This window comes from Callorhinchus milii, unplaced genomic scaffold (genome assembly GCF_018977255.1).
Source record: "Callorhinchus milii isolate IMCB2004 unplaced genomic scaffold, IMCB_Cmil_1.0 Scaffold7, whole genome shotgun sequence".
In the NCBI taxonomy this organism is placed as follows: domain Eukaryota; kingdom Metazoa; phylum Chordata; class Chondrichthyes; order Chimaeriformes; family Callorhinchidae; genus Callorhinchus; species Callorhinchus milii.
In genome coordinates, this window is record NW_024704748.1 from 28,130,299 (window position 1) to 28,143,168 (window position 12,870).

The following is a 12,870-nucleotide window of genomic DNA, read 5'->3' on the forward strand; positions in this document are numbered from 1 at the left end:
ACCTGATATAAATTTTTCTGGCAATGTACATGAGGAATAAAAAATAACTGAGACTTGGTTTATACCGATTGCAAACTTCAATTACTTCTTGCATTTATATAGGCCTTTCACAAAAAAAGATCTCAGACATGATTGACAATTCTAGTGATGGATTTATCAAGCAAGAGATAAGAGGATTAAGGACCTACTCTAAGAGAAACATTTTTCAGGAGGTTGATAAAGGCAGAGAAACGGTAGCAAAGTAATTTTGGGAGAGAGTTATAATAATCCTTTCATTTGATACAGTACTGATAACATTAACATCCTTGAAGAGCTTCACAGACTAATTATTGACAAAAGTAGACTAATGCTGCAGTCAATACACGCTAAGGTCATATACATAGCCAAAAAGTGAATGAACAATTTATCAATTAATCAATCAATCTGAGATACTGAGAGATACTGAGTACAGCACAAAAAGAGGCCATTCGGCTCATCGAGTTTGTGCCGGCTCTTTGAAAAGAGCAATGTAATGTCAATCTCACTCCCCAGCCCTTTCCCCATAACCCTGCAAACCCGTCCTCCTCAAATACCCATCCACCGCGTTTTTAAAAATCTAAAGTTTGTGGATCACAACACTAGGGGAAATTCTCTTTTATCAGATATTTTTAATCATCTGAACAGGCAGATAAGACCTCACTTCATGCCCTAGCACCTCCCTGCTCACACCCCTTTCATCTACCTGGCCCTTCACTCCACCACCTTGGACCTTCTGTGTGCCTCTCAACCCCATCCGCTTCACTATTGTTGGCCGAATTTTCAGCCATTATCCCCTGAGCCCTTGGAATTCTCCGCCTCAATCCCTCAGCCTTTCCCCCTCTTTGCCTATTTTCAAATCACACCTGAAGACTTCCTCTTCAAACATGCCTATGGTCACTTCCTCTTTCTTCACAACTTTGGCATCAAATTATGCCAGTCTTAAGCACTCCGAGGAGTTCATGAAAGGCGCTATATAAATGCAAGTTGTTTGTTGTTGTTGCTGAGATACTGAGAACAATTGGTCCTGGCGAAATTGGAGTAATGATACCATCTGCGCAAACAATGCTCGAATATCTTCTGACCAATGCAGGAGGACATGTATATGCTATGACTCGTATGTTCTATGTTACAATTTTTATGCCAAATCTATTCTACTGTGTGCATTAGAATACTGTTAAAAATCTTGGTCTGAACATTAAATTCCCTTCTGTGCTCTGCAGAGTAATCCCCTGGAGTTCAACAATGTAAGTAGTAGCAGAATCAAAAGAAAGAGAGAGAAGATGACCATGAGTGTTACATATGAAGTGTGTGTTAGGGAACGAGGGGAAGGAAGCTCGGCAGGGATCATGTTTGTTAGATTCAACATGTAACCAAGTGTCCAGCCAGCATCATTTCCTTTAATCTGGAAAAAAGAAAGCGACTCATTAGTGACATATCTATGAAGAGATGGAATCTGCAAGTAACATAGAAATAGATGTATAATGTATAGTGTCTATCCAGTACCTAGATGGGGTTGTAACTTGGTTGTGCCAATTTTTTCCTTGGTGTGGTCAAAATCCAAAATTGGCTCAGTATTAATAATAAAAATATACACATTGGATTTGATGTAGTGTTTTTCACTTTCTGAACTTCAATGTAAATGTAAGTAAAGTAACTGTATTTTGTAGACTAATGTGCAATGTCATGTATATGGTAGAATACCACATATCCATACTCTGCCAGTGTGAAATGCAGACTTCAATGGAAAAATGTAATGCTATATATAATTTTTTTTATTGTATTTATGTGTGCAAGGTTCCCAAGAATACTATTTTTTCTGCCTATTCCGACTATGATCCAGCAATGCAGTTTAGGGATAGAAGATAGACGAGAGAGAAAGTCACACACAATGTATGCTAGAACTTTCAATGGCAAGCTTCCTGCGGTTTTAGCTGATTAAACTTCAACCGTACCCCAAGGCGCATTCTGGGGTCCCTGTAATGATTCTCAATCTGGTGTAATAGTAATTATTTTATTCTCAGCTCACAACAATCCAATACCCCAACCATAAACAACCCACACCTTGGTTCCCTTGCTCTGATTCTTTTGTACTTCCTGCCAATCTGTGCCTAATGCTCTCGAATCGAGTAAGCAGAATGTGCCCTCTAGGGAGAAGGTTCACATTCCATTCCAAACATGGGAATTTCCATGTGTAGATGGCATACAAGGAACTCTGTCTTGGTTAGATTCTCTTAAGGCATGATAATGGGCTTCTGCATGTGTTTAACACCACACTGTAAAGGTGATTGATTGTGTATTTTGTGGGTGAAATGCAGCAGCCAATTTACGCACCAATGATCATGGAGTGAGTGACCAACTTTACTTGGGGGATTGTTAGCCAGAGAAACTCCTTTCACTTTTCAAATAGTACCATAGGATCTTAAACATCCACCAGAACAGGCAGACTAGACCTCAGTCTCGCCCAAGGTTGGCACCTTCAACAATACATTGGAATGTTAACTAGATGATATGAGTTCCAAGTTAATTTGGGGCTTGAATTCGCAATCTTCGGACTTGGATGTGAAAGTGCTACCACTAAGCTAGGCTGATGCTATCAAGCTGATGAATGGATACTGATGGATGTATCAAGAAAACAGCTGTCGGAAACCTTGATTCTCTTAAGGTAACTGGGTATATTTTACAGGTAATGGGAGACATCACCATCAACTGAGGAAGCCTCTATAAAGTCCCAAGAATAAATCTGTAGTGGATATTTTGCAGATAGAGTAAAATTACCTTTCTCATAAATTGAATTTTGTTCAAATTGTCGGAGGTAAAATTGTATCCTTCAGTCAAAAGTATCAAAATGTAGTTTGCAGAAAAACAATATTCACTCAGGTATTTCACACGAGTCTTTGGGAAGTTATCTTTAACCTGTGAAAAATAAAATGTTAGAAAAGCAAATTGATCTACCCTACTTCTGTAATCTGAATCCCATTCTTATCTGTTTCTCATTTTACACCTTAATAAGGTGGCAGAGGAAGGGAGAACAGCTCAATATTGTCTTTCATGTTGGAACCAATGACACCGGAAAAGGTACTTTTCAGGAGTTAAAGAGAGGAATTGAAGAGAAGGACTCAAGGAGGAATTATAATGATCTGGATTCTGATGTAAAATACACAATATTTAAAGATGATAAAAAATAGGGAGTGTAACTAACAGTGACAAAGAATGTAAGCAATTAACTTATTTGTTTACAAAAAATTTCACAGACTAGAGGTATAGACTGCAGGAGTAGATTGGGTAGAAGATATGGCGGATGGAATTGAATGCAGAAAAATCTGAGATTGTACACTTTGATAGGAAATAAGAACAATCATATTCTCAATGGTAAAATTTAAGAGGAGTAAAGAACAGAGAGACTTAGGTGTTAACATACATAAATCTTTAAAGGTGGGAACGCAGGTGGACATAAAATTAAAATGTCTACCAAAATGGGAGAACATATTTGATAAATGAATGGGTATTTGTGTTCCTATATTCCCAGCTGAAAAGGTGGCTCATGCTGAAAGACATGCATTGTAGACCAGTTACATACCTCATTCCATGATCTCGCGCAGAAATTATCTATTGTATCTTTCATCTGTTTCAGAGGCTCTTTGCCTGTCAGGTTTAAAAAATTCATCACAAAATAAAAAGCAGAAAATGCCTGTGGGAGAGAGAAAGGAAGAAATTAATTGTGACAGTTTTATTTGCAGGATAATGTTATCAGTGAAACCCATAGATTGAGAGCACATTCTATTTCTAGATTCTGGGAAATTTCAATGTGTAGATGACAAATGTACGTGGAAGACTGTCTGGTTTGGATAGTCTTAATAATGCCAGTGACTTTCAGATTATGCGGACAACTGACTGACCAAAATAAACCTGCCAAGATTGTACACAGGTTCTGTGAGCTGAGTAAGCAGCCAGGCGGCAACAACAACAAATTACATTCGTGAAGTGCCGTTCATGTTGGGAGGACGTCCCAATGTCAGGGAGCAGGACTCGAGCATGGGGGAGCAGGGTTGGGGTGAGGGAGGGCAGAGAGGTAGAAGAGGTAGAAGGGCGGCTGAAGGCACAGTCGAAAAGGAGAGTCTTGAGTCATGCCTTGAAGAAGGCAAGGAAGGGAGCAAGGCGAAGGGATTGTGGGATGGAGTTCTAAAGGGTGGAGGCAGAGGGGCTGAAAGCTCGGCCATTGATGGTAGGGTGGGTCGGGCAGGAGACATGGAGTGGGGGTGATGGGGTCCCGGAGCCTGGTGCGGGAGAGGTCACGAGCTGCAAAGTTCTGGATGATCTGCAGCTTGTGAAGGGAATAATTGGGGAGGCCGACGAGGGAGTTTCTGTAGTCGAGCTTTGAGGTGACGAATGCATGTATGAGGGCTTCAGCAGCCTGAGGGGTGAGGCAGTAGCGGAGTTGGGCAATGTTGCGGAGGTGGGGGTGGCAGAACGGGTCATGGTATGGATATGGGGGAGAAAGGACAGTTGAGGGTCGAACAAGATGGACAGTTGAGGCTCGAACAAGATACCCAGTTTCCTGACCGGCTTGGCGAGGTGGAGAGTGTATCCATGCAATTATAAAGTCTGAGCCAGAGTTGAGGGGGTGCTGATGAGAACCAAGGCTTAATGGCTTTGGTTGTGACAACATTCAGATAAACAAGAATGTGCATTTATGTAGCGCCCTTCACGCAGGGTAGTGTTTGGAGTGCTTAACAATGGCGGAGCTTGACACGGAACTGAGGAGAAATGGAGGTGACCGTAGGCATGGTCGAAGAGGGAGGTCCTCTTTTGTGATCTGAAGATGGACAAAGAGGGGCAAGGCAAGGATTGAGAGACGGAGTTCCAGAATTGCAAGGCACAGTGGCTAAAAGTACAGCCTCTGATGGTGGAGTAGAGGGGACGAGGGACATGCAGAAGGCTGGAGTCAGTTGATTGAAGAGGGTAGGTGGGGGAGTGGGGTGTCAGCAAGATTGAAAGATAGGGAGGTTATGCTAGGACATGAACTGATTTGTAGGTGAATATGAGGATCTTGACGTCAATCTTTTCTGCAATAGAGAGTCAATGGACCATGGCAAGGCAAGACCCTGGGATGATAAGGGTGTGGAATTTGGTTCGGATGAGGGCATGTATTAGTGGAGTTTTGGATCAACTGAATTTTGTGAATGGTGGAGCTGCAGGGACCAGCAAGGAGGGCATTAACGAAATCAACATCAACAAACATCCAAGACTTGATGTCTGATAGGTATTTCAGTTGGAAATCAAATTTCAAAGTTGAAAGTTTGCTTAGCCATAGTGTAGCATTACCTCTAAAAGGCCATATGGATATAAAAAAGTACCCATAGTACTTACTACAAATTCTCCTTGCACTTGAGGCTGGTAAACACAATTGAATGGGCAGCTTGTCAGAGTATAGTCAGTGGAACTGAAGAGGGCTCGGACATGTTTTCTGCATTCTTCTGCGTTCCCTTCTCCAATGACTTTGATTATGTCTTGTGTTGTGTTGGGCAATCCAAGTATGCATGGGGTATTATAGAAGGCAGTCACATTGAGGTTTCTAGTGTATTCTTTGTTGAAACATGGGCTAGTAATAGTTCCACTTACTGACTCCTGAATCAAAAAAAGGAAAAATATTCTAGCGAAGTGTGGAGCTCACAATACAATGTAACTGGTATTTTTGCACCAAATGTTTCCATGTGTATTTTGTCATTGTACTTTGTGTGTTATCATCAGTGAAACAACTGAATAAGAAACGAGCAACAGTGCATTAGGATATTGGATTACAAGTTGTATGAAACTGTATCCAACGATATTTTGTGTATTTTGTACACTTTGGCTGTGTCAAAGTGTCTGCCAAGGTATAATCAACAAGCGGCTACCCTCTGATGTCAGAATATATCATCACAGAGTGGCTACACTCCAATGCCAATGATATCAGTGAGTAGCGTTCCTCTTATGTTGGGGTACAACAGTGAGTGACTACCCTTTGGGGGTAATCAGAACATTGCCCTAGTACACAACAACAACAACAACAAGATTCCATTTATAAAGCGCCTTTCACGTCAGGAGGACGTCCCAAGGCGCTGCACAGTTGGGTCATGACCCGAGCATTGGGGAAATGGTCAGGGTGAGGGGAGGGGAGGGAGGGATCGAGGAGGGGGGAAATGGTCAGGGTGAGGGGAGGGAAGGGAGGGAGCGAGGAGGGGGAAGAGAGTCGAGAGGGGAGCTGAAGGCTTGGTCAAAGAGAAAGGATTTGAGACCGGCCTTGAAGGAGGAGAGGGAGGAAGCGGCGAAGGCACTGGGGGATAGAGTTCCAGAGCCTCGGGGCTGAGAGGCTGAAGGCCCGACCACCGATGGTAGGGCGGTTGGGGCGGGGGACGTGGAGCAGACCGGAGCCGGAGGAACGGAGGGTACGGGCAGGTAGGTAGGGGGATAGTAGGTTGGAGAGGTAGGAGGGAGCGAGGCCGTGGATGGCCTTGTAGGTGAGGATGAGGATCTTGAAATCAATCCTCTGGGGGATGGGGAGCCAGTGGAGGCGAGCGAGGGTGGGAGTGATGTGGTCGCGGTGTCTGGTGCGGGACAGTACACGAGCTGCAGAGTTCTGAATGACCTGCAGCTTGTGGAGGGAGGTGGCGGGAAGGCCGGTGAGGAGAGAGTTCCCATAGTCCAGCCTTGAGGTGACAAAGGCGTGAACCAGGGTTTCAGCAGCGTGAGGGGTGAGGTAATGCCGTAGTCTGGCGATGTTCCGGAGGTGATGGAAGGCGGTGCCAGTTATGGTGCGGATGTGAGGGAGAAAGGACAGCTCAGGGTCGAACAAAACGCCGAGGTTCCTGACTGGCTTTGAGAGGTGGAGAGTGCAGTCTTGGATGCTGATGGTGTCGGCGCCTGAGGTGCGGAGGCGCTGACGTGAGCCAATCAGGAGGGCCTCGGTTTTTCGCACGTTGAGCTGAAGAAAGTTGTCTCTCGTCCAGGACTCGATGTCGGACAGACAGCTGTCAGGACATCGGGGGTCGTGGAGTTGAGAGTAGAGGAGGAAAGGTAGAGTTGGGTGTCATCCGCATACATGTGGAAGTTAACTCCATGTCTGCGGATGATGTCACCAAGGGGGAACATGTAGAATTACACAGATTGGATGGGTTCAGGGGCACAGCTAGGAATAGAAATCTGCGTGGGCACCAACTTAGGTGGGCAGGGAATGACCAAACTTCCATTCCTAGCTATGTCACCGTATCATATTTCCCACTACGGGTCTTTTCCCGTTGCTCTCTGTGCTGCCTCATACCTCCTACTGCAGCTCTTTTCACATCGCTTGGTGTGGAGAGCGATGGGAAGAGAGCCGTAATGGAAGTTATGAGTCAGCACAGAGCGCGACAGCTGGGTCTTTGCACCTTGTAGGTTTTGTAGATTTGTATATTAAATACACAGGAACTCTCTTTCATGTATTTAAACGAATATAACTTGCACCTCATGATGTCTCTACTCCCTTCGTATATAAATGCATATCAGTTAAATACTGGCAAATTGCACATGCAACTGTACAAGGACCAATGGCTTGTTTACATTTTTAAAATAACTAGTTATTGCTTAATTTCTGCAAGATGGCATTGAGTATGGAATATTCAAAAATTTCCAGTGTTTTTTGACATACACATGCAAAGTCTTTGTTGGAGTGATTCCACTATGACTACGCTGTTGCTGCATATGTCACATCGTATGTGATTGAATATTCACAGGTCTGGTGTAACGTTTTTGACTGGTGTGGCTCACCTATTCTTCATGAGCCACAAATCTAGATTCAACAACGCTGGTCTGCATGATTGAAGAGTAAGACAACGTAACCTTAACTAACTATTATGCCCACTGACAGACTACATGGGCAGGGAGACATTATCCTGATATTGTTTTGCTTACTTTTCGTTGTGCTAGTAGTAGTTTAAGGGCTTGATCTTTTCCATAGCACAGGAAACTGTGTGTGTAAACAGTGTAGCTCGTCCCATACAGACGGAAATACAAAGTACTTTCTTCAGGTTCAACATCTCCTTCAGGAACAAATGTAATCTGTGTGGAAGCACCACCGAGGTCCAATGCCCCAAATGTTTCAGTGTCTTTTCCCCCAGATAACTGTGTAATCCAGCCACTATCCTGATGAGAACAGAGGAAATGGAAGAAAAAGCGATGGGGACATATTAAACATGAATTAACTTTTGAATGTCAATTTGTATCACTCTTTGAAATAACAGATAAAGATAACATTTTAATGGTAATGATTATTCTCTGGGGGTGGGTGGGGGGAAGGGCAGTGGTGTCTCTTTGGGTCTGAACTGGCTCTGGGGCAGGGATTCTTCCCATTCAGCTCCTGTTAATCCTGAAGTCAAAGCCCTAACAGCGGGGTTGTCCTAGCTGGACAAGCAGTGGGAAAGCTTGCCAAACTGTGCTTTCGATCAAAAGCTATGTGGTTGTAGCTGGTTAGACTCCAGGAGACCCAGTGTACACTCTGAGGTCCCCAAACCTTGGTTCTCGCCATTGTGTGCCTAATATTCCTAGAAATTAGGAAAGCAGGACTAATTTCTCTGAGGGGAGAGTGCACGTTCCATTTCAATACCCAGGAATTTTCATGCATAGTTGGGATGCATGGAGTTTTGTTTGGTTTGGATATTCTTATGGATGGTGATTGGTTTCTGCATGTATCAACAGACAACACTGTCTTTACTCCACAAATGTGTTGCAAGGCCAGCCTGACTAAATCAGCCATCTCATGGGCAGCTTCGTTTGGAAGCCTAAGTCTCCTTAGAGGATCTGCCATTCTCTGTCTGACAACAACAACAACATGCATTTATAATAGCGTCCTTCACGTAGGGTAGGTAGTCTCTCGGAGTGCTTAAAAGAGGTGGAGCCGGAGGAAGGGGGATGTGACCGTAAACATGGCTGAAGAGGAAGGTCTTCAGGCGTAATCTGAAAATGGTGAAGGAGGGGGCAAGATTGAGGGAGAGATGGCTGTTTGTTGGACATTACTGTGCACAAATTGGCTGCTGTGCTTGCCTTATTAGTCATTAAACTATACAGTAAACTCTGTCTCACTTTGAAATGTTTCAATGGTGCTATATCAAATGCAAACATTATTCTATAGAAGAGGGATTGTACTATGTAATCTCCTCTCAAATCGATTTCTTCACCAAATAGTCATTAATTATTTCCTGAATTTGCTCACACCATTGCATCCCTGTACAGTCTATACTACAAAATCTCATTATTTTAGATGAAGTAATTAAATCTAACCTTCAGGAAGTTGCCCAACAAATAGTTGATGGTAATCCAGCCATACCCGCCCTCCTCCTGTCCTCTTATAATCCGTGCTCCTTGGAAATTAAATGGATATAATCTAATGAATTTTTCCACAGAGTTTAGAAGCCTCTGAGATTGTTGTTCATCTTGTAACCTGTACATAAGGAATAGAATACATTATAAAATGAAAAACTTGAAAGTGGGACAGTTATAATTTTTTGCTTGGGAAGGGTAATTCTCCATATTTATATCTCTGTATCATGAGCACCTTGGGCTGAGTTCCAATGAATAGCCTGACATCAATAATTGGAAAATACTATTTTCCTATTTAAGCAACAAGGTCTTACCTGATGAACCTCATAGGCTTTTTTGTGACACAATAGACATCGTGAAGCAATATGAGGTGGTGTTCTTAAGACTTCCAAAAGGAGAGAGTGCAGCATAGAATTACTAGGATGTTACCAGTAATGAGTGAAAAAGCTATCAAGAAAGATTGGACAAGTTAGAGCTAATCTCTTTGGTGAGGATAATATTGAGAAGGGACCTGAATGAGGTATTTAAATTTATGAAAGGATTCAATAAAGTGAACATCAATAGGCTTCCATTTGTTGCTGATTCCAAAACAAGGAGACATAAACATACGATATAGAGAGTTGTTGGAATGGAATGCCCTGCCACGTTAGGTGGTAGATGTGAAGTCTACTTGTGGTTTCAAGAGCAAAATAGACGGGTATATCAAAGTTGGAGGGTTGAAGGGGGACTTAGATAAGGCAGGACAGTGAGATTGAAAGATTAGCTTGCTCTGAGAGCCAGTGCAGACTTGATGGGCTGAATGGCTTCCTTCTATGATGTGCATTTCTATTATTTTATGAGAAGATCTAAAAGAGGTAGCTCATGAGATCGTGGAGGCCTGTGTCTGATCTTCCAAAATTCTTTGGATTCTGGAACGGTTCCCATTGATTAGAAAGTCACAAACGTCACACCACAATTTAAGAAGGGTGGGAGAGAGAAGATGGGGAACTATAAACCAGTAAGTTAGTCTGACATCGGTGGTAGGGAAAATTCTAGAATCCTTAATTAAGGATGTAGTAGTGGGATACTTAGAGGATCACAATATGATTAGACAGAGTCAACATGGCTTTACAAAAGGGAAGTCATGCTTAACAAGTCTTTTAGTTTTTTTGATGACATATCAAGTAGATTAGATAGGGGGGGGATCAATGGATGTAGCATATTTAGATTTCCAAAAGGCATTTGATAAGGTGCCGCATAAAAGGTTGATCCACAAGATGAGGGCCCATGGAATTAAGGGGAATATATTAGCATGGATTGAAGAATGGCTAATGGGAAGAAAACAAAGAGTAGGTAAACGGGTCCTTCTCAGATTGGTGGGATGTGACTAGTGGTGTGCCACATGGATCATGTATAATCTACATCAACGATCTAGATGAGGACATCGAACTTAATATATCCAAATTTGCGGATGACACTAAAGTAGGAGGGAGAGTAAACACCGAGGATGACATTAAAAAAATGCAACGAGATATAGATAGGCAAGGTGAGTGGGCAAATAGGTGGCAGATGAAATATAATGTAGGGAAGTGGGAAGTCATCCACATAGGTGGCAAAAACAGTAGAGCAGATTATTTTTTAGAAGGGGAGAGGCTAGATTATGTTAGCATTCAGAGGGACTTGGGTGTCCTTGTATACTAGTCACAAAAAGTTAGTTTGGAGCTACAGCAAGCGATTAGGAAGGCTAACGGTATGTTGGCATTTGTTACAAAAGGGTTAGAATATAAGAGTAGGGAAGTCTTGCTACAACTGTATAGGGCCCTGGTGAGACCGCACCAAGAGTATTGTGTACAGCTTTGGTCTCCTTATTTAAAAAAGGATGTACTCGCCTTGGAGGGGTTACAATGTAGATTCACTAAGTTGGTACCTGAGATGAAGGGGATGAGTTATGAGGATAGGTTGAGCAATTTAGGCCTATATTCTCTAGAATATAGAAGAATGAGAGGTGATCTTATAGAAACCTATAAGATTATTAAGGGGCACGACAGAATAGATAGTGGGAGACTTTTTCCCCTGGTTGGAGAAACCATAACCAGGGGTCACAGTCTTAAAATTAGGGGTAAGCCCTTTTGCACTGAGTTGATGAAAAACTTCTTCACTCAGAGGGTAGTGAATTTATGGAATTCTCTACCCCAAAGGGCTGCAGATGCTCAGTCCTTGAACATATTCAAGACTGAGATTGATAGATTTGTGGATTAAGGGATATGGGGATAAGGCGAGTAGGTGGAGTTAGAATAGATCAGCCATGATCTTATTGAATGGTGGGGCAGGCTCGAGGGGCCGAATGGCCTACTCCTGCTCCTAATTCTTATGTTCTTATGTAACAGGGATTTAAGGAAGAATTTATTTGTATGGATGGTGGTAAGAATATGGAACTCATTCCTCGAAGATGTGATTGGAGTAGAAAGTATCAATATATTTGGGAGGAAACTTGATGTGTATATGGATGAGGGGATTACATTTGCTACCTCTGGCTACCAAATATTCATCTTCCTCCTAAAATTTCAGTATGGCATCTATAACCTTTTGGGATAATCAGTTGCAATCTGTTCGAATCTGTAAGGCATTGCCTGAAAGGGCGGTCGAGGCCGATTCGATAACTACTTTTAAAAATGCGGTGGACGGGTATTTGAGGAAGACAGGTTTGCAGGGTTATGGGGAAAGGGCTGGGGAGTGAAATTAACATTAATTGCTCTATTCAAAGAGCCGCACAGACTCGATGGGCCGAATGGCCTCTTTTTGTGCTGTATAATTCTATGATTCTGTGATTCTATGATTTCCACAATCCTTTCCTATCTGTGACTTCATTCACACTTTTCATGTTGAGCTGTGGTGCCCACCAGCAAGCTCACAGGGAGTTCCTGGTAGCTCCCATCTACCTAGTGAGGTCTCAAACCCTTTCAGATGTGGTGGTGGGTTATGGGGTGCCATGGTAGGTGGGGTCTCCTTGAAGCTGAACTGGCTCCAAGATGATCTTTGCCATCAGAATTGAACCAACCCTCTGCAGCAGCTTTGGTAGTCCAGTTCCTGAACGAGGCGAGCCTACGGTTCAGGAGACTTGCAAGATGACAGCCCCTCCAGCCTGGCTTATTGGCAGGAATTAGAAGGGACAGGGATCCATCCCACTTAACTGTTAACTCTGCATGCCTTAGCCCTAGCGGCTAGGTGGACAAGCAGTGGCAAAGCTTACCAGACATTGCTTTGAATGGCAAGCTCTGCGGATTTAGCTGGTTGGATTCCAGCTGTACCCCAATGGCTACTCTGGGGTCCCCAAACCTTGACTCTTGCCAACCTGCTCTCTGGAATTAAGTAAGCAGGAGACTTGAGTGACATCTGTTAGAAGCATTTTTCTAGATAATTCCCACAAATAATCATTTCAAATGGATCCAAGTGTCAACTACATTTAATTTATAAATTTTGATTATTTTATTGGAACCCCTGACTCCAAAAGGTTCAATCCAATCTAGGGGTGTGGCCTCCACC

At 43.0% G+C, this 12,870-nt stretch overlaps 1 protein-coding gene across 1 annotated transcript in view; it reads right to left on the minus strand.

Annotated features, from left to right (window-relative positions):
- Positions 1-563: 563 nt before the first annotated feature.
- entpd1 (ectonucleoside triphosphate diphosphohydrolase 1) overlaps positions 564-12,870 on the minus strand; it is a 36,933-nt gene continuing 24,626 nt past the window's right edge. Inside the window, exons 5-10 of the mRNA XM_007910566.2 lie at positions 9,310-9,469; positions 7,945-8,175; positions 5,386-5,643; positions 3,596-3,706; positions 2,794-2,931; positions 564-1,420 (exon numbers count right to left, since the gene is read on the minus strand). Coding sequence (XP_007908757.1) covers positions 1,214-1,420; positions 2,794-2,931; positions 3,596-3,706; positions 5,386-5,643; positions 7,945-8,175; positions 9,310-9,469 — 1,105 coding nt within the window. The 3' untranslated portion in view covers positions 564-1,213. The remainder of the gene's footprint in view (positions 1,421-2,793; positions 2,932-3,595; positions 3,707-5,385; positions 5,644-7,944; positions 8,176-9,309; positions 9,470-12,870) is intronic.